The sequence below is a fragment of the Thrips palmi genome, unplaced genomic scaffold (assembly GCF_012932325.1).
Source record: "Thrips palmi isolate BJ-2018 unplaced genomic scaffold, TpBJ-2018v1 HiC_scaffold_12, whole genome shotgun sequence".
NCBI classification, from domain to species: Eukaryota; Metazoa; Arthropoda; class Insecta; order Thysanoptera; family Thripidae; genus Thrips; species Thrips palmi.
In genome coordinates this window covers 6,525,182-6,548,764 of record NW_023144623.1, presented here as the reverse complement: position 1 = coordinate 6,548,764, position 23,583 = coordinate 6,525,182, and the positions used below count along the sequence as shown (strand labels likewise).

Here is a 23,583-nt window from a genome sequence, read left to right as displayed (position 1 = left end):
AATCCCTGTTGTATTTCTTTGTACAGTTTTTTTTGTCATTTGTTGTACGGAGTCATTATAGACACGCAGCGTTTAAAAAATAAAAAAGGGTCTATATACACGCAGCGTGTATAAAATATATATACATCTTATTTCACGCAGCGTGTCCCCAAAGGGCCCAGTTTTATTATTTACACGCGGGAAAAAAGTTTTGCTGCGTGTAAAATATTTTGGCTTTTTTTAAAAAACGCTGCGTGTCTACAAGGCACCAAAAATTATTGGCACGCGGATTGTAAAAAGTCTCCGACCGGCGACTGAGTCCGGCATGGCAGCTTGGTGGATGGGGGGGTACGTCCTTGTACGGGAATTTTTTGGCCCGGGTTCGAGACTTCGTCTTTTCTCAAAAAAATTCTGCGTGTCAATAAAAAAACCGGAGTTGTTTCAACGCTGCGTTTTTATAAAAAATTTCACATGAAATTTTACACGCAGCGTGTCTGCAAGACCCATTTTTATTATTTACACGCGGGAATTTTTTGAGAAAAAGGCGGTCTCGAACCAGGGCCGAAAAATTCCCGTACAAGCACGGACCTACTCATCCACCAAGCCGCCATGCCGGACTCAGTCCCCGGGTCGGAAGACTTTTTACAATCCTGCGTGCCAAAAATTTTTTTGGTGTCTTGGAGACACGCAGCGTTTAAATAAAACCCCAATATTATTTGCACGCAGAAAAATTTTTCCTGCGTGAAAAATAATAAAACTCGAATTGCAGCCCACGCTGCGTGTAAATAACTTGTGAATTTAAAAACACGCGGCGTTTGAAACAACCCGTTTTCATTATTGACAGCAAAAATTTTTTTGAGAAAAAGGAAAGTCTCAAACCCCGGGGCCCAAAAAATTCCCGCGCAAGCACGGACCCACTCACCCACCAAGCTGCCATGCCGGCCCTCAGTCGCCGGTCGGAAGATTTTTACAATCCTGCGTGCCAATAATTTTTTGGTCCCTTTGGAGACACGCAGCGTTAAAAAAAAGCCAACATATTATTTGCACGCAGGAACTTTTTGTCCCACTGGCTACCGTCGGTGGACGTCTGAGGGGAAAAATCCTGCGTGTCAATAATTTTTTTCTGTTATGTGCACGCTGCGTGTACATAAAGCCCAAATTTTTATTATTTAAACGCTGCGTGTATAAAAATTTAGTCTTTTTTGTATTATTCACACTTTTTTCTTGCAGTGTACGAGTCGCGCCGCTGTAAAACGAGATGGAACTCGCAGTGCACCTCCACCTCGCCGCCGCCGGACCCCATCACAACAGTGGCTGCAAGAACACGCGCCACCGACCGGCCCCCCGGCCCGCCCTGATTGCACAGACGGAAACGCCGTTTCACGGGCAAAAACGCCGCGCGCCACGCCACGCCGCGCCCGCCGCGCCACAGCCGGGACGGAGGCTGACCCAGACGGACTCTACACGGACCCGTGTGCACCTTCGGCCTATAACCGACGCCAAGCCTACGAAGAAGAAGAAGAAGAAGAAGGAAGAAGAAGAGAAGAAGAAGAAGGAGGAGGACGAACGAGGAACATAGGCGGGCTACTCACGTGGACCGGCCGCCCACACCCCGCTGGTCAAAGGGGAGAGAGAGAGAGGGGAGGGGGAGAGCTGCAGTCGTGGGGCCGTATATGCACGGCGTGGAGTAGCGCCGCACAGATAAAGCTATCTCTGCTGGGCCTCTCTGCGGCCCCAACCTGGCCGGCAGGTCCGCGTCCACACACACCACACACACACACACACACACACCACACACACACACACACACAACACCCCACAGAGTCACAGAGCGCCCGCATCTCACCAAATCCCAAACGCAAACTAGCGTGAAAACGGGATGAAAAGAAAAAAAAAAAGTTCACATTTCCACCGCGTGCGGAGCTTACCGTCGACCCCCTCCCCCCTTTTCGCTCTTTCAAAAAAGCAGCAACATTAATAATAAAACCAAAAAGCCAGCTGCCCTCCTGTGACGGTTGCGGAGACACACACCACCGACACTCCCAAAAAAAAAAAAAAAAAAAAAAAAGACTCTTTGCGGTTGCGCCACCACCGCACAAGTCGGAGTTAACCTTTCCTTGGCCGCGTCGCGTGTCGGTCCGTCGGTCGGTGTCCCTGTTGAAAAATGATGGGCCTGCCTATGTGCTCTACGCTGGTATGACTTATGCACGGACGCACCTGCCGCCGTGTCGCGATACGCGTGTTGCACCAAACGGTACACATGTATACAAACACACACACACACACACACACCCCACACAAGCACGCACGCACACACACACAAAAACACACACACACGAGGCGTTATCCCCGCGCCGCATCCTCCTGATCTGGCTTCAATTTGTACACGTCACCTTCCCCCCCTCCCCCCTCTTTTCCCCCCCCCCTCCCTTGCCTTCCTGGTGACGAAAATAAATGTCTGCGCTTCGATTACAGCAAACGTGCGTCACAACAATCAGGCGTACGCGAGGCGCGCGCGGAGGGCTTCCGCGGGAAAAATACAAAAAGCAGCAACAACAACAAGGGAAACCCGCCAAAAACACGGCGGGAAAAACAAAACAACAAAAGAATAATATGTACTCATTTCCACACAAGCGCCGTCGCGAGGACACCATGGCGAGCAGCAGCACGGAGCAGAGGGCTATGATCGCCACGGAGGGCAGCACCGGCGAGGTGGTACTCCGCGTCCACCACCTGCCAAAAAAAAAACAACAACATCACACAAAAAGTCCTCACAGGAAAAAAACAAAAAAAACATCCAGAATTTCACAAGTAACTTTTTTTTGGTCAACAAGAGTGAAAGACACGAGGCGACATGGAAAGTTTGTTACGCAGGCCAAAAAAGGAAACCAAAAAAACTACATTATTAAATCATCTACCGCGATTTTCTCTCCCTCCCTCACCCTTTTGTGATGCCGGTGAGTCGCCGGAGACTCGATACGAAAGCGGAGAGAGAGGGGAGAGAGAGAGGAGAGAGGGGAGAGAGAGAGGAGAGAGGGGAGAGGGAGAGAGAGAGAGAGAGAGAGAGAGAGAGAGAGAGAGAGAGAGAGGGGAGAGAGAGAGAGAGAGAGAGAGAGAGAGTCCCTTGTTAGAGTCGCACTCGACGACCGCGGCGGCGGGCTCCTCAAGGGGGGCCGCGCGGTGCCTTGGCATTATTAAGAGACGCCGGGGCCGGGAATCGAACCCGAGCCCGCGAGTCGTTAGGCCACCGGAGCGTGCAATCCTGCCACGCCCCACCCCGGGGCCCTGGTTATCGGTCTCAAGATGCACACGCACTGGTAGGGATTCGGATTCCGCGCACTTGAGCCTCTTGAGAGTCTTGGAGCAGCGGGGTTGGATTGGATAGCGAAAGAGAGCACGATGGTGAACGCCAACAGGCGGACTTTGCAACGCACTGACTTCGACGAAGCGATTTCTACCCATTAGCATGCCAGAGACTCATCGCGTTTAATTAAGGCACACACTCAGAGAAGGAAATTTTTTGTAACAAGTAAAATTTTTTTGTTGCAATCTTTTTTTAGGATCACTTGCGAGCAAGAAATTTTTTGGATCAGTTCGGATCTTGATTTCTCTTGCCTGTATGTTAAAAATAGTTTCAGGCGAAAAAAATTTTGGTATGAGGAGAGAATAGTCGACTCGGATCAATCGGCGTGATGCGATCAGTTTGGGTGACGTCAACAAAATTCTATGAGACAAATTTTCTCCTTTCAATCCTGAAACCAGCATCAATGCCTGAGAAAATTGGGTTTTTCTTGTGCCAAGAAAACATTCTTGAAGCTAGGGAGCATGCGCACTAGGTGGCGAATGGACCAATGGGGTGGCTGTTGCCCCCCACCACATAACTTCAGAGCAGCTTCATTTCGTCATAAACACTCTCGAGCCCACCCTGACAGCTCTGAAACAGCCCAATGGCACAGTGGTAGGTGTCTGCCTCACAGGATAGTAATCCGGGTTGGTTCCCAGCCATGCGTCACCTGTTTTCCCAGGCCAACCTGACCGTTCGCAACCCGGGGACTTTAGATGGATAGCAAAGGGGCGGGCTGTTTTTTTGGTCGTTTTCAGCTTTACATGTTGAGCTCTGCGTAATAAGCGTGCTAACTGTTTTAAAAAAAAAAAGAGAGAAAAAAAAAAAACAGATGGGATTTGAACCCAAGTGCGTAGATAGGGAGACGCCCCCGACCACGCGCTACCACAGCGCTGCGTCTGGCAGGCGATGATTCTAATGCAAATTTAATTGGAGTTGAAAAAAATGACCGCAGAGCCGGGATTTGAAGCTGGTCAACGGATCTGAGGCTGGGGTGGGACCTAAAGTTCAAACAAAAATATCGAAGTGGACGGGTTTTTAACCGCAGTCCCCGAAGTGCCAGACGGGACCGTTACCATACACTACTGCCGTCGTTAAACCGGGGGTTTATCAGTGATTCAGTTTCCGCGCGGTCCTTTTCAATTTTTCTGAGCGCTCGAGCAGGCGTCGAAGTGATAGCGTTTATCGAGGCACACTGAACAGAGCGACACATTGGCGTGTGGTGCGGCTGGCAATCTAGTTCAAAAGCGGGTGTTCGATGCTCGTCCCCTGCTTCACTTTTGAAGTCGAACATGAAATACAGGCCGAAAATTGAGAATAACACGTTCTCATAATCGATCAAAACCATGCTCGAAGTGAGAAAATTAGGTTTGAATGGAGTAAATTATGATCAAAACATTTCATTAGAAAATCCGGGATTGCCACAAAAATTTCCCTTTCCTGGGGTGCATGAATATCCCAAATATCTCACTCATTAGTTCGTAGAGGTCAGACTGTCAATAATTTTCGCATAGAACTATTGCCGGTGGAGAGCGCCTTTTAGGTAAAAAAACTATTCAAGACTGCATTTCCCCAACGTTTTCTCAGGGAAACGTCAAGGAGTGAGTGTAACGACGCTTGCAGTGTGGGGCGGTCCCTCCCTGTAGCCAAGGCAAGTCTTGCAAGGCAGGCAAGCCCCCCGGTTCTCCGGAGACGCGGCGCAGACGGCCGGGACGGCCCAATTGCCCGCTCATCAAAATGCATGGCGCCGAACCGCACTGTTAGGCCGCCACCTGCCCGCCCGCAGCCTCGCCCGCCTGCCGACGTACGTGGGCCAGAAGACCGGTGGAGGCGGTCAAAACCCCGGACGCGTTTTTAGCCCAGAGTCGCTAAATGGGACTCGAACCGAACGTGTGACCCCACCTATGGATTCCTCGTTCGGAGAGCAATCCATTGGTGGGGGTCACACTTTCGGTTCGAGTCCTGTTTAGCGACTCTGGAGCTCAAAAAGCGTCTAGAGTTTCGGCCGCCTGCGCCGGTGTTCTGGCCCACTGTGCGGCGGCCGGCGCGACATGGCCCGGAGCCGCCATGCATACATTGCGGGCCGGGGGCGCCGTGCCGCGCCGTGCCGCGTGGGTCATTCATTCAAGGAGGCACAGCCAGCAGGATGCCCGGACGCGCCGGGGATGGCTGGAATGGGCCAGGCACAGACACACCAGCGACAACCCGCGCAAACAGTTGCTTCAAACTCGACATCACGGTCCGAAACACCCACTCACTCCTACTCACCCAAACGCCGCAACGCAACAAGGACGATATTTCGAGCTTTACGAGGCTGGAGTATCTATAGGCTTGGCGGAAACACATCCAAATTCAAATTCTCGGCGCGTCCCGTCGCGAGAAAAAAAAAATTGCTTGCGGGTAACAAGCAGGGCCATTAGGTTTCGGTGCGCAGATAACAAGATCACCGCACTGCACGCACTCTTTCCCCTCAGACGCCGTCAAAACTCCCCTCAAAGGGATCGGCCCTCCCCGGGGCCGCACCGAGCCGGGCAGAGCCGAGCCGGGCGGGCCGAGCCGAGTCGAGCCGAGAGAGCCAAGATTAATAACCCAGGCGACAGCATCCCCGCATTGCACCTTGGGCGTGATAAGCAGAAAGCAGCGTTAACAAGGGTCACTCGCCCCACAGCCTACGCCCCAGCCTACGCCCCAGCCACCGCGACCCGGCATGGCAGCCCTGACCGAGCAGCCAGGCAGCTGTCCGCGCTCCCCGGCGCCGCCACGCCGCCCGCCAAGCCGCCAGCCAGCCGCCAGGCCGTCACCACACGACCCGGTGACTCTCATTCAATGCCCATCTTTTCAATGCGCGTCTCCCGGTAATCGGCTTGGACTTGCGGCTGGCTCTTCGTTCGCTCCAGCCCCCTGCAACCCCCCCCCCCTTTTGCAACCCCGCCGTGACGCAGTTCCGCACAACCACAATTAATTGTAAGGGATGATGTATGAGGCAGCCACTCTCTTCCTGTTGCCGGAGGGGCGTGACACCAAGGCCCCCCCCCTCCTTTCTCCTCTGTGGTAGGGCTTTCGCTCCTCCTCACCTCCACCGAACTCTTTGCGTCCGCAACGCCCTTGCTTCCCTTTGCTCTGTGTGTGTGTTCCCTTTTCCTTATTTTATTTTCCAAGTCCATTTATAGAGGAGCGGCCTTTCCGCGGGGCGATACGTCAAGGAAGAGAGAGAGAGAGAGAGAGAGAGGGAGAGGAGAGAGAAGAGAGAGAGAGAGAGAGAGAGAGACAGACAGACAGACAAGAAGGGAGGATCATAAACGCGAAAATCGTTTGCCACCAGCGAGTGCGCGCGAGAAGTTACGATTCATGCCTTGCATTCGCTGCTCCTCCTCCTTCTTCTTCTTCTCCTTGGCGCCCCCGTCTCCTCTTTCGCAGCGCCATCACTGTTTGAAAAAGAAAAGTCGCAACTTTTCGAAATGCCGACATAAACTTGGAGCGGGCACAAATTCCTCGTCGTCGTCGTCGACGACTTTTGTAGCCCGTGACGTCTTTGTGTAACTTGGGAGAACGCTCGCACACACACGGACACACACACACGCACACGAACACACGAGGGGGCGCAACAGACTCCGCAGGGTACACGACGGTTTGAAATGGTGCTGAAAATGAGCTATATGGCTCGCTCTGCGCACTTCCCCCGCAGGATCACGCGACGCGGCTTAAGGCAGTTTCTTCCCCTCTCTCTCTCTCTCTCGGCGCTACCAGCCAATGGCCGAGGGGCCATTCAGGCTGCAGGGCGTGCACGGCGTGCAGGGCGATCCTTGTAACTGAACAGGGCCCTTTTGTTCGACAGTTACTGTCCGCGTCCACGCCGCCGCGTCGACCCTTCGGCGCTGCTCTCAGAGTCCGGCACCGCCGTGCTGGGGCCGGGCCCCGCCGGGCCCCGCCGCCGACAAGGGGCTCCATCAGAATGCACTCATCAATATCGCACGGTCATCGCGCGCAGAGGCGCGTACACGTCAAAAAAAAGAAAAAAAATTCTTCATCCAGAAAAAAATAATCCTGGAACAAGAAAATTTAGTCGACGAAGTTCCAAATAAATTTTTACTTTTTCCAAGTGATTCCATGCGGCTAAGATTTTTTCGTTTTTGGTTTTTGACGCTAGTAGCCCGCTAGTAGTCCACAGACATCCAAGCAGGCCATGCTAGTTTTTCAGCGTTCCGCTGTCAGAGCAAACTAACGTAGCAGCGATGAAAGTAGCCTCTGACCTATCGCAACGGCGCCGCCGCAGAAAAGTTAAGGCACAGTGTAAGGTTGTGTCTTGTGGATCTTAAAGCAAATGGTTGGACTTCTCTAGACGTAAAATTTCCTTACATCCTCTGCTGAAAAGCGACACCCCCCAGCCGGGCATGCAGCGCGGTCTTTGCAGACTGAGATTCCGAACCGCGATGACGACGCATGCCGGACGCACCGCACGTTATTGGAACAACACTAATGACCAGTGGCGATGCCAAAGCCGTCCGCGCGGTCGGTCGCTTCCAACTGCACCGCCTGCTCTGCGCGCCCTGCTCTGCGCGCTCTGCGCCCCGTCGATGGAGTGAGCGGTGGACGCAGCGCAACAAGTGTAAGCCGAGGGAGGGGGCAGAGAGCTCGCTTCGACTAATTGCAGTTATCATTAGTGAGGGCCTGCTGCGCCGCCGGTACGGCACGGTACGGTACGGCGCGGTACGCAGAGCGACGCGCAGCCTTCTCATTCGAGGCTTCAATTTCAGCCTCAACCAGCGGAGGAGGAACCGCATCGAAACCACCATGTCATGCTCTCGCCACGTTCATTTTCCTCTTTCGTTTTTTTCAAATTTTGCTTTTTGTTGACACATTCACGCATTCACGGTAAAAACGGAACCTGGTTTTCCCAGGAGGCCAATGGTGAAGGTATAGGCGATTTCCAGGAAGTTCCTGGGAAAACCAGGAACCGTTTTTACCGTGATTTTTTTTATTTTTAAATTTTTTCTATGTTGCGCTGGAGCTAGTTGCGCGCAGGGAGGTGACGGTCGCCCTCCACTCGGACGCCCCTTTTGTGGGCAAAAATCCGCTTTGCACACACAATGGGCGGGCAGCGGCGGGGCCACCGATGCGGCCCTGCCAGTGTCGCCCGCCTGCCTTGCCCGCCCTCTTCGCGGATCCTCGACGTCCTGCCCTATCGACCTGCTTCACCGGCCGCGGCGCACTGTAAAAAACAAAATCTACACCACTATCCGAGATAAAAATAAAAACACGACAAATAAAAAGCGGCGCAGACGTGGCCGACTGGGCCAACTTCGGTCCGGTGTGTGTGTGTGTGTGTGTGTGTGTGCCGCCTGCATCCACCGCTGATTGAACGCGACGCGAACTATTCCATTATTCAAGCCTTTCATGCTTTCAATTTCCCCCACCCCCGTCGCTGCACTGCCAGCGATACGTATCGACTGTACCTACGCGTCTGTGTGTGTGTGTGTGTGTGTGTGTGTGAGTGTGTGTAGCAAAACTGCTGCAGTCAACTGAAAAACTTTCCGTTTGCCACTTTAGGGGCTGACACCCCCTCCCCCTTTCTCTCTCTGCGTCCTTGCCTGACACACGCACACACACACGCCCACGCAGCGCGGGCACCCCTCTCGAAACAGCTTTGCAGCAGGATTGACATCCTGTTATATATACATCTAAGGGGATCTACATCTGTTTTGCACACCGGCTTGGGTGCGCGCGCCGCCGCCTTCAATCGCCACATTTTCACCCTCTCTGTGACACAAACACGCACACACGCACACACACGACCCGCATTCATCTGCTTGATGTTTCCATACACTAGAGGTGTGTTCGTCTTATTGTCCCCCCCCCCCCCCCCCCAATCCCCGCGGCACCCGGTGGCACTACTACAGGCTGACTCCGAGTCGGGCCGCCGCCGCCGTCTCTCTCACTCTCCCTCGCACCCCCATACGGGCCGCCCTGCGAGGAGAGAGAGAGAGAGAGACTTTGGCGGCACTACACTACAACCCCGATCGGCGCGTGCTCTCCTCCACAAAGGAAGCAATTGGGGCGGACGAGACAGGCCGAAGTGGGGGTGGGGGGAGGGGGGGGGGGACATCGCAAGGGTCTGCCGCCACCACTACACGCCAGCAGCGAGGCTAGCGAGGCCGGCGGAGTGATAAAGAGGCGCCCCCCCCCCCCTTTCACCCCCCTTTCACCCCCTCTCCTCCCCTCTGCGTGTCCGTCTGGCGTTCGGCAAGGTCCAGTCAATTACCCCGCCGAGTGCCCCCAGCAAACGAAACAGACGAACAGGTTCCTCGTACGAGAGAGAGAGAGAGAGAGAGAGAGAGAGAGAGAGAGAGAGAGAGAGAGAGAGAGAGAGAGAGAGAGAGAGAGAGAAGGCAATAAGGGGGCGTTTCGACTTGTCGTCAAAGACCGAGTCTTTGCGAAAAATGACTCCCTCCCCCTCCTCAAAAAACATCATATTTCCCCCAAACCCTCTCTTCCTTCACCCCCGATGATCCACTCCACTATTATAAGAAAAAGCCCGATAAAACCAAAAGCGCACGCAGCAGCAAAACGGTATACAGAGCAAACACGACGAGCAGCAAACCCCGCGCCCGCGCCGAAACTAACTGCCAATTTTACCCCCACCGAGAAACGACAACAACAATCGCTACACAGACACCAGCAACAACAACAACAACAAATCGCTACTGGAAGCAACACCGCTGATCTGCCCGCATCGCATCGCCGGGGTTTACTGCACACGGAGTCATGTGGTGGAGTACTCACGGTACCGACTGCTGCATCCCCCCGCCGGTTACTCACCTGCAACAAAGGGCAACGTCAGCAAAGGGGGTTCGGGAGAGCAAGTCTCTCCTCTCTCTCTCCTCTCTCTCTCTCCTCGCTCTTGCACTCCAGTATGAGTGCGAGAGCGGAAAGGTGCGAGAGAGAGAGAGGGGGGGGGGGGAGGTGTCGCAAAGGAGGGGCTGCTGAAAGAGAGAAAGAAGCACCCAAACAGCCCTCTCCCCCTCCCAGCCAAGCATTACACTTTCAGATGACGTCACCGCGACTGCAGTCGGACTACGACAACGACACACACACACACACACACACCGCCCGCATCTCTGACTGGCGAGGCCCGGAGGAGGCCGCCTGCCGCCGCCACGACATAAAAATAAACAAGGAACGAGCGAAAATAAGCAGCGAAAGCAATAAGCATCCACTTCCGCTTTTTATTCCGGTCCCTCCTCCCCCTCCCCTCTGCTTCCTTGGTTCCTCCCGGAAAATAAGCTTGTGCAATAAATAAATATATATACTATTCGCAGCGCGGAGTGCGGACAGAATCCAATTCGCGCCCCTGGGTGAGGCTAGCGGGGCCGGCGGGGCGACACGGCGACGCGAAGCAGCGAAGCGCCAGCCAGCGGAACAAAGACGTAAATTCGGTTCCGCGATGGGGCGGGCGACGGCAGGCCCGGCGGGGCGGGGCGGGGCGGGGCGGGGCGGGGCGGGGACGGGACCAACGGCTCCACCTAAGGAGAAGGACGCGTGGCTCGATCGCGATTAAATCATCAGCCGCCAGGTTGACTCCGAAAGCGACACCCCTCCCTCTGTCTCTGTCTCTCTCTCTCTCTCTCTGTCTGTCTCGCTCGCACCCCTTTACGGTGGATGAGAAACACAGAGAGAGAAAGAGGCTTACAGTGACTGCGCCACAAAGCCCCGCTGCTGTCACACAGCAGCCTGCCGCCGCGGCCGACGAAATAAAATGTGTTTTGCTTTTAATCGCGTCATCCCCGTGATTAGCGACGCCGCGGCGCCCCGAAAGCCGAATCCGTGCGCGGCACTTTTCGTTGCGACGTTCTGTCGCATGCGTAATCACTGTCTGTTCTGTGTCTGTCTGTCTGTCTCTTTCCCACCCACACGAGGTAAGCCACACGCACTTTTTCCGAAAGCGAAGAAAGACCTCTGCTCTGCCCTTCCCCCAGCCGAAACGGCCACACCACCGGCAGCAAAGCGCACAGCCTCGGACGCCTCGGCCCGCTGCAGAAAGCATCTGTCTCGCCGACAAAATGCGCGTCATTACAAACTGACGACTCATCCGTCAATACGGCGCCTCGTTCATCATCTCCGCGACGAGCGGGAATGAGTGGATGAATGAGGCACCAATGGATGCATTAATTAATGAACGAGAAATGAATGGGGAATCACGAAGAATGAATGAGGAATGAATGGGGAATGCATGAAGAATGAATGAGGAATGAATGGGGAATGCATGAAGAATGAATGAGGAATGAATGGGGAATGCATGAAGAATGAATGAGTAATGAATGAGGAATCGATGATTTTAGATAAGTTAATGAGGAATGATGAATGAATAAATGAAAGAATGCAGAAATGCATGATGGAGAATGCAACGAATTCAGACGAACGCATGATCGGACGACTTGTCTCGGCGGCGTCCTCAACAGTGCAGGCTCCGCGATGACGACAAAGAGAACACGGCAGTGGCGCGGCCAGCAGCGCAAGCTCGGCAAGCTCAGCGTGACGGCGGCGGCGATCCGTTTATTTCTGGCCATTGTCTCGTTGTGTTGCCACCACTGGAAGTCCTCGCTCGGCAACAATGCCCCGTGGCCGCGGCCGACGGGCACGGCAGCACGGCAGCACGGCGACCTCTGACCCCGTCCGGCCGTTGGGCTGACAAAGCGCCTTCTAACAAGCGGCGGCGGGGCGGGCGGGGCGGGCGCCAAGTACAGCAAGGCGGTGGGCCGGCAAGGTGCCCTCCACGACCTGCTCCTCAGCAGCCCAACAACACTCCGTCGGTCCTCTCTGTCGCGCTCGCGGGTCGCCCCGTGGGGGTGCGAGAGAGACAGAGCGGCGACGGAGCCGCGGGACCGCAGCAGCAGCTTGGAACACAGCAGTGTACGAGAGGCAGGTGGTGACACCGAGTCCCCCTCCCCCCTCCCCGCCAAGACGGCCAAGACGCCGCTGCTGCTAATAGTGCCTCATCCTAAAATTTTACTGGCGCTCCTCTCCTCACCCTCTCATGCCGCAGATTTTACAACTTTGAGGAGCACGCCTTTCTCCCCCCTCCAGCCCATCCAGGCCCTCGTCCGCGGTAATGGCACACGGCTCCAGATATTGTTTTCCTCGTAGCGGGCCGTCAGAGAGAGGGAGAGAGAGAGAGAGAGAGAGAGAGAGAGAGAGAGAGAGAGAGAGAGAGAGAGAGGGGCGAGAGTGGCGCGATTATGAATTAAAACTATCGCAGCGGCGCCGTCGCCAAAGTACGGCGATTATCAAGTATCAATCACGAGGGGAGCAAAACGCCTCTCTCTCTTCCCCCCCCCCTCTCTCTCTATCGGCTGGAATCACATTGCTAAAGGCCTGTTCAGGAGGGCTCAAACTCGGGACGCGTTTTCGTGCGTTTAATTCGCGTTCCATTAGAGGACGGCAAGTGCGATCAAAACGAGCCCGGAGTTTTGACAGCCCACTGATTGCGAACAACGGTGCTCTGTCTCTCTCGCACCCCGTGGTGGAAAACGCGGAGACAAAGAGACAGCAGCGAAGCACCGTCGCGGAATGCGAAGGACTGTAACAACAGCAGCAGCATCGCCCAGTGGAGGACTTGCAAGTGGTCCCTGTCGCGGCCGGTCCACTGGGCCCCCTTCCCTGGCATGGCCACGGCACGGCATTCCTAGCCGTCTGGCCGCGTGGAAGGGCTGTGGCGTATGGGCACGGCGGCACGGCGGCACGGCGGGCCGGCCGGGCGATGGCCCTGGCTGCGTCCGAGCCACCCAGTGGCGCTGCGCCAAGGGCGGCCAAGGGCCAAGACACGGAGGGGCTTGACCGCGGCGCGGACGCCCCGCACGCGGCCCGCCGGACACTAAACCCAATGACGCATTGCGACGCGCAGACGAGCAGCACCTCGCACAGTGGGCCGGAACTCGAGACGCTTTTTGACCTGCAGAGTCGCTAAACAGGCCTCGAACCGAGCGTGTGACCCCACCAATGGGCTCCTCGTTCGGAGAGCAATCCATTGGTGGGGTCACACGTTCGGTTCGAGGCCCATTTAGCGACTCCTGAGCTCAAAACGCGTCTAGAGTTTTGTCCGCCTCCACCGGTCTTCTGGCCCACTGTGCCACGCAGCGCGCACCTCAAGTCGTTACACTGTTACGGCGCCGAGCATACTCTCTCGCACCCCGACGGCACGCCCCGCCAGAGCGACAAGGACAGACTGCCTGCCTGCCTGCCGGGCGGAACTACACCACACTGCCATAAGGGCAAGCCCACGCCGAAACACTCGAGAGAAATGATTTTCCAGGAGCTTCCTGAATCCGTCTGGACGAATTTCCAGCCGGTCAGTCCCGCAGGCGGCTCCCTTGCAGAGACAAACGGCGGAGCCTCGAGCCACGGTCTTCGGACTGCTGCCCCCCCCGCCGCCAAGGCCCCGCCCTGCTGGCAGTGTTGCTAAATTATTCAGCGTACTGTAACTAATTTGGACAGCTAACATGGTTAGCGTGCCGGCTGGAAAACATTTTCTTTCCTCCTGGCTTTCTTTATTTGTCGTATTGTTCCGCCGCCGGTCCAGCCTTGAACCCTGACTCATTCCCGAGGGCACCCAAGGCAGGCAGGGCAAGGAAGCTACCTCCGGAAGGCAGAGACTCACAAATTGACTGAATTGTCTCCACTTTTAGGTGTCCGCCTCATAAACAAATAAGCAACCGGAATCGAAGGTCGTGTTCCAAACGAATTTACTTCATGTGCAAGTTCAACGCTTTCTTAAAAAAGGAAAGGCGTGCCAAAATTCAACAACGTTTTTAAAAAAAAAAAGCTTTTATAAAACCACCCGCAGCACGCAATCTGACACACTGGAATCTGGCAGCTCGCGTCATTAAGACACAAAGGACACGTCGCCGCACGGCTCGTGTTTCAAACGGGGGAGGGAGAGAGAGCACGATACGACCGAGAGTGAAAGTCGATATAAAACATTTGTCGCCTCGAAAGAGAGGATCGAATGTTCGCGCCCCGGTCCGTTTCACACGGCCATAGGACGCCAGGGCGACTTTGCGGCTCCAAATCAATGCACGCCCTTCCCGTCCTTGTCGGCCGCGATTGGCCGAATCAACGGAGCAACGCGCGTGTCAATTAAAAGCACAAAAAGACCGCAAAACAAAAAACAACATAAACAACAATCATTTCGCTCCCTTCCGAACGACCCACCGGGAAAACTAACAACAACAACAAAAGGCAACAAGGTTTGGCTTTGTCGAAAAATAATTAGAATGAGAATGCGTTTCCCGCGCTTTTGGGATTCCGTGTTTTATAAATGGGGGCCGCTCGCTGGTCGCACCGCCGCGCCCGCGGCTGGCTTCACCCGCCCCGCCCCGCCCCCCCCCCGCCCCCCCCCGGCCGCCGCCCCCCCCCCCCCTTCCCCCCCGGCCCCCCCCCCCGCCCCGCCCCGCCCCCCCCGGCCCCCCCCCCCGGGGCCCCCCCTTCGCTCGGCTTTGATCGCGCTGGGGAGGGGCCCCACCCCGCGGACGGCGCTGCGAAATGCATGGGGGGGGAAGTGCGTGCGTGTGTGTGTGTGTGTGTGAGTGCAGCCAAATACACGGAAGAGCGAGCAGGGGCAGGTGTCGGCGGGGCGCCCCCCCAGCCAGACGGACAGACAGGGCGACGCAACAAAGCAAAATGCGAATCAAAAGCAGCTCAGGCCGCGGCCCCGCCGGGGGAAGGCCCCTGCGCCGCAGGCAACCAGCGGACACGGCTGCGCGGCGGGCCGGCCTGCCGACACGGCGCTCCGTGAGGCTGGCGGCCGCGCGGGCAGGCGGACGGACAGCCCAGCTGGCAGGCAGACGGACGGACAGACAGGCCCTGAATGGCGACGGCAAAGTCACCTCTGCGCGCTGCGCCCGCCGCCGACGAGAGCCCCGCCATCTCCGAGTGGCTCTCGCCCCCTCCCCCAGCCTCGCGCCGAGCCCCCAGCACTCGCTTAGCGCCCGGTACTGCCAACTTGGAAGGGGAAAAATGATCGCGAACCACGAGGAAAAAAGCGCGCAAAGAGGGAACGGCGCACAGTGGGCCAGACGACCGGTGGAGGCGGTCAAAACTCTAGACGCGTTTTGAGCTCCAGAGTCGCTAAGTGGGACTCGAACCGAGCGTGTGACCCCACCAATGGATTCCGCGTTCGGAGAGCAATCCATTCGGTTCGAGTCCCATGTGGCAACTCTGCAGCTCATAACACGGGATTTTGACCACCTCCACCGGTCCTCTGGCCCGCTGTGCGGCTAAGGGAAAATCAAAGCGTGCATACAGTGACCAGCGCCATCATCATCAGCACCCTTGGCGCGGCACAGCCGGTGGTGCTCCCCCTCGGCGTGGCGTGCCGGCTTGCTGCGTGCTACGTGACGGGGGTGTCGATGACACGCGACTAAAAGGTGCGCCTCCGGGGCGCCTCGCCGCGCTCACAGCGCCACCTCGCGGCCAGCCCCTCCGATACGGCGTCGCGAGCAGGGAAAGGAACAGAGCAGCAAACAAAGCAAAACGAAGCGAAACAGAACGAGAGCAAAAAAAGGACCAGAAAGGGGAAGGGCACGCCCCCCCGGGAGTATGACTGAGACGGCGGCGGGCAAAACGACCTCTAAACGTCGAAAAGACCCGGGCGCCGCCACGCACCGCCACACCGCCATCCGCGAGCGACACGCCGACCTTGCCCTTGTCAGGCCCTTTAAAACTCACGCACGCACGCACACACGCGCACAAAAGCCACAAGCGCGGAGGCGGGGGCGCGTTGGCGGCGGCTGTGCGGCGTGCGCCCCCCGGGGGGTCCTGCCCTGGGGCCGGCCGCGCGGACGCGCCGCGAAATGGCCCCAAAGACCGCCGCCCTCCACGCCCCGACCGGGACGCCTTGCCTTTTACCCCCACCACCGCCTTCTTTTTTTTTCGGCCCGCGTCCTCCACGTGGCCGTGACCCGCCGCCGTGTGCGTCTGGGGTCTCCAGGGGCGTGGGGCTCCAGGACCACGACGGCGGCGGCGGCGGCGGTCCGGACCAGAGACGCACAGTGTGCCACAGTGTGCCACAGAGGGCAGTGCTCGCATTATTTGCATACAGATTGGTCCCTGTGAGCGGCGGGCTGCCCGATACATGCTCTATTAGGCCCTGCGGCCTTCGGGCGGCCGTCGGGCGGCCTTCGGGCGGACAGTGCCTCCAGCCGGGCCCAGCCTGGCGCTACGGGGAGGGGGAGGACCAGGTGAAGAGGAGGTACTGGGCGAGTTAAATATTCAACCGGAGTCACCACTGGCGCCACTGGCGCGCGCGCGGGCTCGGATTGCTGCTGCTGGCTCCCCCTCCCCCACTCCATCCCCCCGCTAATCCTCGCTAACGCCCCGCGTCGTCGAGGGGGCGGTGTGGGCCGCCGCGCTCCTTGACACGGCTAAAGCAGCCGTATCTGTCTGTCCGTCTGCCTGCCTGCCTGTCGGTCTGTCCGTCCGCCACGAGGTGAGCCGGCCCCGCTCCCGCGGTGTTGGCGGCCGCACAGACAAACGAGGTGACGGCAGGGCGACGCGCGCCCCGCCGTGCGTCTCCTGCGTCGCCCACCGAAAGCAGTGTAGCAACAACGACGACGACACGCCTGTAAATAGCCGGCCGGCCAGCCAGCGGGGCGAAAGGAAAGGAAAGCAAGTAAGGGATGGCTGCGCCTGGGTGCAGCGCGCCGCACCCCGACTCCCTGTCTCTCTCGCACTCATGGGGCGTCCCATGTGGGCGCGAGAGAGACAGGGCGACGAAAACGACTCCGCAGAGGGACTTTACAGCGGCGTCAACGCCGCGTGACAAAGTGACGCACCACTTTACTGCCTTTCCTCGCGGCGTGACTCACCGACACAGACACACACACACAGGGGCAGGCCCCGGTGCATCCCCTTTGGCGCGCCCAGCCAGTGTACCGACTGCCGAAGCCACGCGCCGTCGCAATTTCTCATCCCCGCAGCAGCAGACCGATTCCCAGAGTCGTTTCCGTCGCTCTGTCTCTCTCGCACTCATGGGCGTCCCGTGTGGGTGCGAGGGAGACAGCGCGACGAATACGACTCTGGGAATCGGACTGCAGCCCCGCCTATTGGGTGGAAGGGGGTTTTTCCCAAAGTGATTCCTCCTAAAGGGTTCCGGCCGTACGCCCCCCCCCCCCGCCCCGCCCCGCCCCGCCCCACCACGTCGCGGTGCAGCCCTGCCGCCCGGAATGAAACCAAAATAAAAGGGCAGAGCGAAGCGAGCGACTTGCCGGTGGGAAACTGCTGGCAATGAGGGCCTTCACGGCGTGCAAAAAAGGTTCCGGCATTGTGTGGCGCGAGGCGCGGCGCACGGCGAGCATTCCCAAACATGTTTACACTGTCGCATCAACAATTTATGCACGGGTCCAAGGGGTGGCCGAGGCCGGGCCGGGCCGGGCGGAGCCCGCCGAAGCGAGGCGCGGGGCTGCTTGAAAAGAAGCGGATTGGATCGGGTCGACCCCCCGAGGCCAAGGGCAAGGGCCGGCCGGTGAGACAGACAGACAGAACCCGACGACAGACAGACAGACAGAAAAAGACAGACAGAGCCAAAACAGGTGCAAGGCCCAGGGGCCACAATTCACAACGCTTTCGGCACCCTGGTCCAGTTAGGCCTACTTCACTGGTCCCTCAATCAGCCCGTGAATTTGCAGTGGCCGAGATCGGAAGTTGTCGAGATCTGGAACGGCCGAGGTCCTAGACCATCAGAGGCCAAACACACAGGGGCGCACGTTCACAGAGGTGAACGCGGACGTCGAAGTGGTCGCAGAGGTCGGCCGAGGTCGGTGCCGGAGGCCGAAGCGAGGCCGAGGCCTCAAGTCAAAATCGGCCAGTGTGTGAAACGGCCTCGGCCCGTAGATTATTCCGGCCGACACGTCAACGAGTCCGAGCGCTACGTGTCCGGGTTCCGAGTGTGCGCGCCTCGCGGGTCGGACCGCGCCCGGCCCGGCCTCGGCCGTAAACCGCCCGCCGTATACGTGATGTACAACGGCCTCGGCTTATATTTCATGGACGGGTCAGCCAGCACGTCCCAGGGGCATATCAAAGAAACATGCCTCACGTGTTCGATATTCCCCGCGAATATCGAACAACGCGGCGCCGCCGCACTGTGGCCGAGGCCGCGGTGGCGGAGGCCGACCGCCGGCCGGAATGACTGGCACGCGTGGGAGGCCTTGGAGGCCGTGGAGGCAATGGCGGTCGAGTTCCCGCCCCTTCAAGACGCCCCGAATAATCCTCGATGACTATTTCATTCCCAGCAACAACACGGCCAACAGCGGGGAGGGCTTAACTCGCAGCCATAAAGGCAGCCAGCCGGCAGTGCGGGCGCCGCAGCGCCCCACAGTGGGCCAGCGGCCGAAAACCCGGACGCCTGCGCGGCGCCACGCCGGTAAATCTCGAAACCGGCTCGATGACTGTCCGGCGGTCAACTTTCGAGGCGATCATTGGCAGTGTGGGAAAGGGCGTGTTCCTGAAGGAAAGACAGAGAGAGGGACAGAGGTAGGGCCGAGAGGACGCGGTGACAAATGAGGGGGCGACACGCCGGCCAGGCTCGCAGTGTCGCTGCCGTCCCTCTCGCACCCCTGCGGGACGCCCCGGCGGGGCGAGAGAGACGGAGCGACGGTGTTCCGGTGCGGGATCGCTCCGCAGCGGGCCGGACAGGAGACCCTCTCCGTGTTTACCTCGCGCTACAAGGGCCAGCCAATTATTGTACGGGGATTCGGACCGGGATCAGCGAGGGCGGGGCGGGGCGGAAGTGGGGCTCAAACTATCGGCAACAGGAGCGAGGGATGAAGGAGGGGTTCGAAAAAGAGAGGGGGGGGAGGGGGCATGTACAAGACCCGGCGCAGGCGGCGCCAGGCGGTGCCAGGCCAGCCAATGTCCTTTAGGAACCCGCAAACCACAGTCGCCACAGTCGCACCCGGCACCCGCGTCCCGCCGTCCCGGCTGCCAGGCAGGGTTCGAGCGAGCCACCCCCTCCCAGCTTCGTGCTCAGGGAGACCCTCCCCGACCCGCAGACCGAGGATAACTCGCTTCCTGTCTCTCTCGCTCCCCTGCGGCCCTGTGGCGCGGCGCGCGAGTGCGAGAGAGACGGAGCGCGTCCGTTCGCAATCAGCCCTCCGGAAGCAGGGCCAATCAGAGGCACGGCCATCCCGGGCCATCACATCCCCAGCACGCCAATCAATTTCAGGTCAAATATTCTCAACGCCTTTCAGCTTTTTGTCTGGCCTTGCTTCGCTTGGCTTCGAGGCGTGTGCCTCCGGGGCGAGGCGGGGCGGGGCGGGGTGCCCGAGTCGAACTACGCAACTGGGGCGCAAAAAAGATAAGACTCGCGGGAGGCTCTGCTCGCCTTGGCACAGCCTCGGCGCGACTCGGCGGCCTCGGCGGTGGCCTCCACCGTAAACCATTTCCAGCTACACGGCCAATTCCGAGTCGGAGTTGGCGGAGTTGGGATCGGAAATTAAAGCGAATCAGTGCGCGTCCCTCCGTACCCTGCGCGCCATCTGGGCCGCCCCGCCCCGCCCCGCCCCGCCCCCCCCCGCCCCCCCCCCCCGCCCCGCCCCGCCCCGCCCCGCCCCGCCACGCCGATGGCCAGTCAAGAATTTCAATTAAAACGGGCGACGTGATAAGCCATATCTAATGGCGCTCCAGGACTCGCATCCCAGACGAGCCATTAACAAAGTGCAGCGACATCTGCGGCGCGGCCCACAGTGTGGCCCACAGTGTGGCCCACAGTGTGGCCCACAGTGTGGCCCACGTGGCCACAGTGTGGCCCACAGTGTGGCCCACAGTTTGGCCCACAGTGTGGCGGCGGCCGGAGGCAGCGCGTGTCGGACCGGAAGTGGCGCCCGGAAACGCCCGGAAAATCCCGGAGAAGCCCACTGCCAAACACGACCGCGTGACACGGCGAGGACGGGGGGCTGGCTGCGAAGTGACGCGGAGGGTGGCGGTGACAGGACCAAAGGACTCTCAGGCAGGCCGCGCAGTGAACCGCCAAACCCAGCAGGGATCGACACCAAATATTCTCTGTCCACACCAGGACATTCGTGCTCGTATTCTTAAATTTCTGAAATACACTCCCTTGTCGATATAAAAAGACTATATGAGACAGCACTGCTCCAAAATACTTGCCCTTCGAATGTTTTTACATATTTACCACTATCTGTAATCAGCGGGTGGAAACTCCCTTAGCGCGGCTGGGACCATGTCTCGGGCGGCTCGCCACGGCCCGGTCGGCCGCCCGGCGCCCGAGAATAGGCTGCACCGGCCTCTATTATTGCTTAGAAATCAATTAAAAATTCGACTTTTGGAAAAAGTGGCCATGCTAAGCCACAATTTATTAACCAAGGAATCGTTTTCATTCATTGGATTTGACCAACAGACATGTTATAACAATGAATTTCTCTCCGAAACTTTTCGGCGGCGACGCGCAATCCTGCGAGCTACGGCCATCCTACGCATAGCAAACTTAATCCGTTTCGTTCTCAGCAATCGTTCATCGCATTGCAAATCCGAGGACAGATTCGGAATCTGCGTGAAATTTCCTGTGGCGTAGGACGTATCGTTATATTTAAAACTCTCGAGATAAAGTGTAGTTATAATGAGAAAACTACGTTAAATTTGCCGGTTTTTCAAGGTCATTTTAGGTTATTTTCCCTCTTATGACTACACTTTATCTTGAGAATTTTTAAAAATAACGATACGTCCCCACGCCACAGGAAATTTCACGCAGATTCCGAATCTGTCCTCGGATTTGCAATGCGATGAACGATTGCTGAGAACGAAACGGATTAAGTTTGCTATGCGTAGGATGGCCGTAGCTCGCAGGATAGCGCGTCGCCGCCGAAAAGTTTCGGAGAGGAATTCATTGTTATAACATGTCTGTTGGTCAAATCCAATGAATGAAAACGATTCCTTGGTTAATAAATTGTGGCTTAGCATGGCCACTTTTTCCAAAAGTCGAATTTTTAATTGATTTCTAAGCAATAATAGAGGCCGGTGCAGCCTATTCTCGGGCGCCGGGCGGCCGACCGGGCCGTGGCGAGCCGCCCGAGACATGGTCCCAGCCGCGCTAAGGGAGTTTCCACCCGCTGCTGTAATCAGTGAGTTTGCGAAAAGCCGCGTTGCAGCAACACAACAGCGAAACCGGGTAAAATCCTCCACCACCCTCTCTCCTCAAACAAGAGCACCATTTCCAAATCAATCTCCGAGGCCGCGCCAAAAATCCCCCCTCCTCCCCGCGGCCTAGCTCGCGCGGTATCCGTGTCGCGGATACGCCCCCCCGCCGGGCCTCGCCGGGTAGGCCACCACGGGCCTGACGCGCTCCCCCGGGAATAAATTAGGGTATCAAATTCCCCCTCCCCCGCCGCTCCCCTTCCATTCGCCCAAACTGATACCGCGCCGCAACCAGGCTTCACCGAGCGGGGGGCTCACACCGTCTCCACGCTGCATCTCCTCTCCTGGCGGTGGCGAGCAGCACAGCAGACTGATTCCGAGAGCGGGTCGCTCCGTCTCTCTCGCACCTGTGCGGAAAGCCCCGTGAGTGCGAGAGAGACAGAGACTCTCGGAAGCAGCGAGCCTCGAGGAGGGCGCATCCTGCTGCTGTGCTTCCTCTCACGTCGAAGACGCAATCTCGAGAACGCCCGAGAGAGAGAGAGAGAGAGAGAGAGAGAGAGAGAGAGAGAGAGAGAGAGAGAGAGAGAGAGAGAGAGAGAGATAATCGGCATGGCAATGGCCGCGAATCTGGGTGGCGCGCTGCCGCTCCGCGGCCGGCCTCTCCAAGTCTTTCCCAGTCTTTCCCGGCACAACACCGCCGTGCTGCGTCGCGCCGGCCACCGCCACGCCACTGCCACGGCAGGGATTAGACTCCGATATCAAATGAGGGTCCTTTGCGTGCGTGCGCCGAATGGCAAAGCCAAGGCAGAGCCGAGCCCCGCCTTGGGGCCGCCCGGGGCCCCCTCGGGCTGAATAGGTGTGTCGCGTCCAAGGACCCCCTTTGGGGCCCGGCCTGCCTGCCTGCCTGCCGCCTGCACGGCCTGCCCGGCCCACCGCCACGACCCCTAAAGAATCTCTTCTAAACCCTCAAGAGGTGCTCCTCCTTTGTCTACCTCTCTCTCTCTCTCTCTCTCTCTCTCTCTCCCTCTCTCTCTCCCTCTCTCTCTCTCTCTCTCTCTCTCTCTCTCTCTCTCTCTCTCTTTCTCTCTCTCTCTCCCTCCCGCACTCACACACGCACTCACGGGGTCGCAGTGCCCGTCTTAAGAATCTGCCTCCCTTCCTTGACTCTTCCGTCCCTTTTCTCTCCCCCTCCTCGTCGGGGCTGTACATTGTCAGCGGAATTGGCGCTTACTTTCTCCGCCCATCATTATCTTTAGAGCCGGGCGTCGGAAAAAGGAGGACCACTGCGTATAGTGGCATTAAGGCCGGGCTATACTCGCGACTACGAGGGCGCCATTGATACTTCGCCGAGCGAAAGTCGTGAAATTCACGGGGCCATAGTTCCACATCAAGAGTACAGTGCTCAAAAAGACGCGAGCTAGCGTCAGCAGCATACAAGAAAAATGGTATTCGCGATGTAAAAATAAATAGAAGGCAAAAAATCCCCTGTGAGAAATGAAAAGTTATCTCTAGGGTGAATGTGGGTCACTCTGAATTGATTATGATCAACGAGACACCGTTTTCCTTGATTCGAGTTTACCGGGCCATGCACACAAAAATGTCGCACCTAAAAAAAAAAACCCAAAAAAGTAATTAATAAAGAAAGTACTCACAGGCAGGGCGTCACACGACTCGATGTCCTTCAAGGGCTGGTCCGAGCAGGGCTCGGCCTGCAAGAAAGGGGGGCGCGGGGGCGGGGGGAGGTCGAAGAGCGGCGGCGGAGGCAGGCCCGGGCAGTCACAGTCCTCGGGCCCAGACATCGCCCCCGCCCGGGGGACACGCCAGGCCGGCCACCTGCAACCACAAAAAAAGGGGAACCATCAGTTTCACGTCTCCCACACACAAATGAGCAGTGTCGCGGACAAGGCCACGTCCTCGCACGGACAGGCAATGCATCCTCAGGAAAAATGGTTCACTTTAAACGTTTTCAGCATCAGTTTTATTTTTGAAAATTGCGTTAACAGCAAACGAAAAGCTTTGGAAACACGTTAAGTTTCCGCTTAGTTGCAACTCCCGCAGAGTTCCCTTCTCCAGTGTGGCGCCTGGGAGGTAGGCCGTCCACCGACAAGCCTGCCTCCGGGACG

General features: G+C 57.7%; 1 protein-coding gene across 1 annotated transcript in view; it reads right to left on the bottom strand.

Annotated features, from left to right (window-relative positions):
• LOC117640495 overlaps window positions 1-23,583 on the bottom strand; it is a 106,217-nt gene that overhangs the window by 23,370 nt on the left and 59,264 nt on the right. Inside the window, exons 2-4 of the mRNA XM_034377013.1 lie at window positions 23,113-23,293; window positions 10,103-10,138; window positions 2,603-2,712 (exon numbers count right to left, since the gene is read on the bottom strand). Of these exons, the coding sequence (XP_034232904.1) occupies window positions 2,603-2,712; window positions 10,103-10,138; window positions 23,113-23,259 (293 nt within the window). The 5' untranslated portion in view covers window positions 23,260-23,293. The remainder of the gene's footprint in view (window positions 1-2,602; window positions 2,713-10,102; window positions 10,139-23,112; window positions 23,294-23,583) is intronic.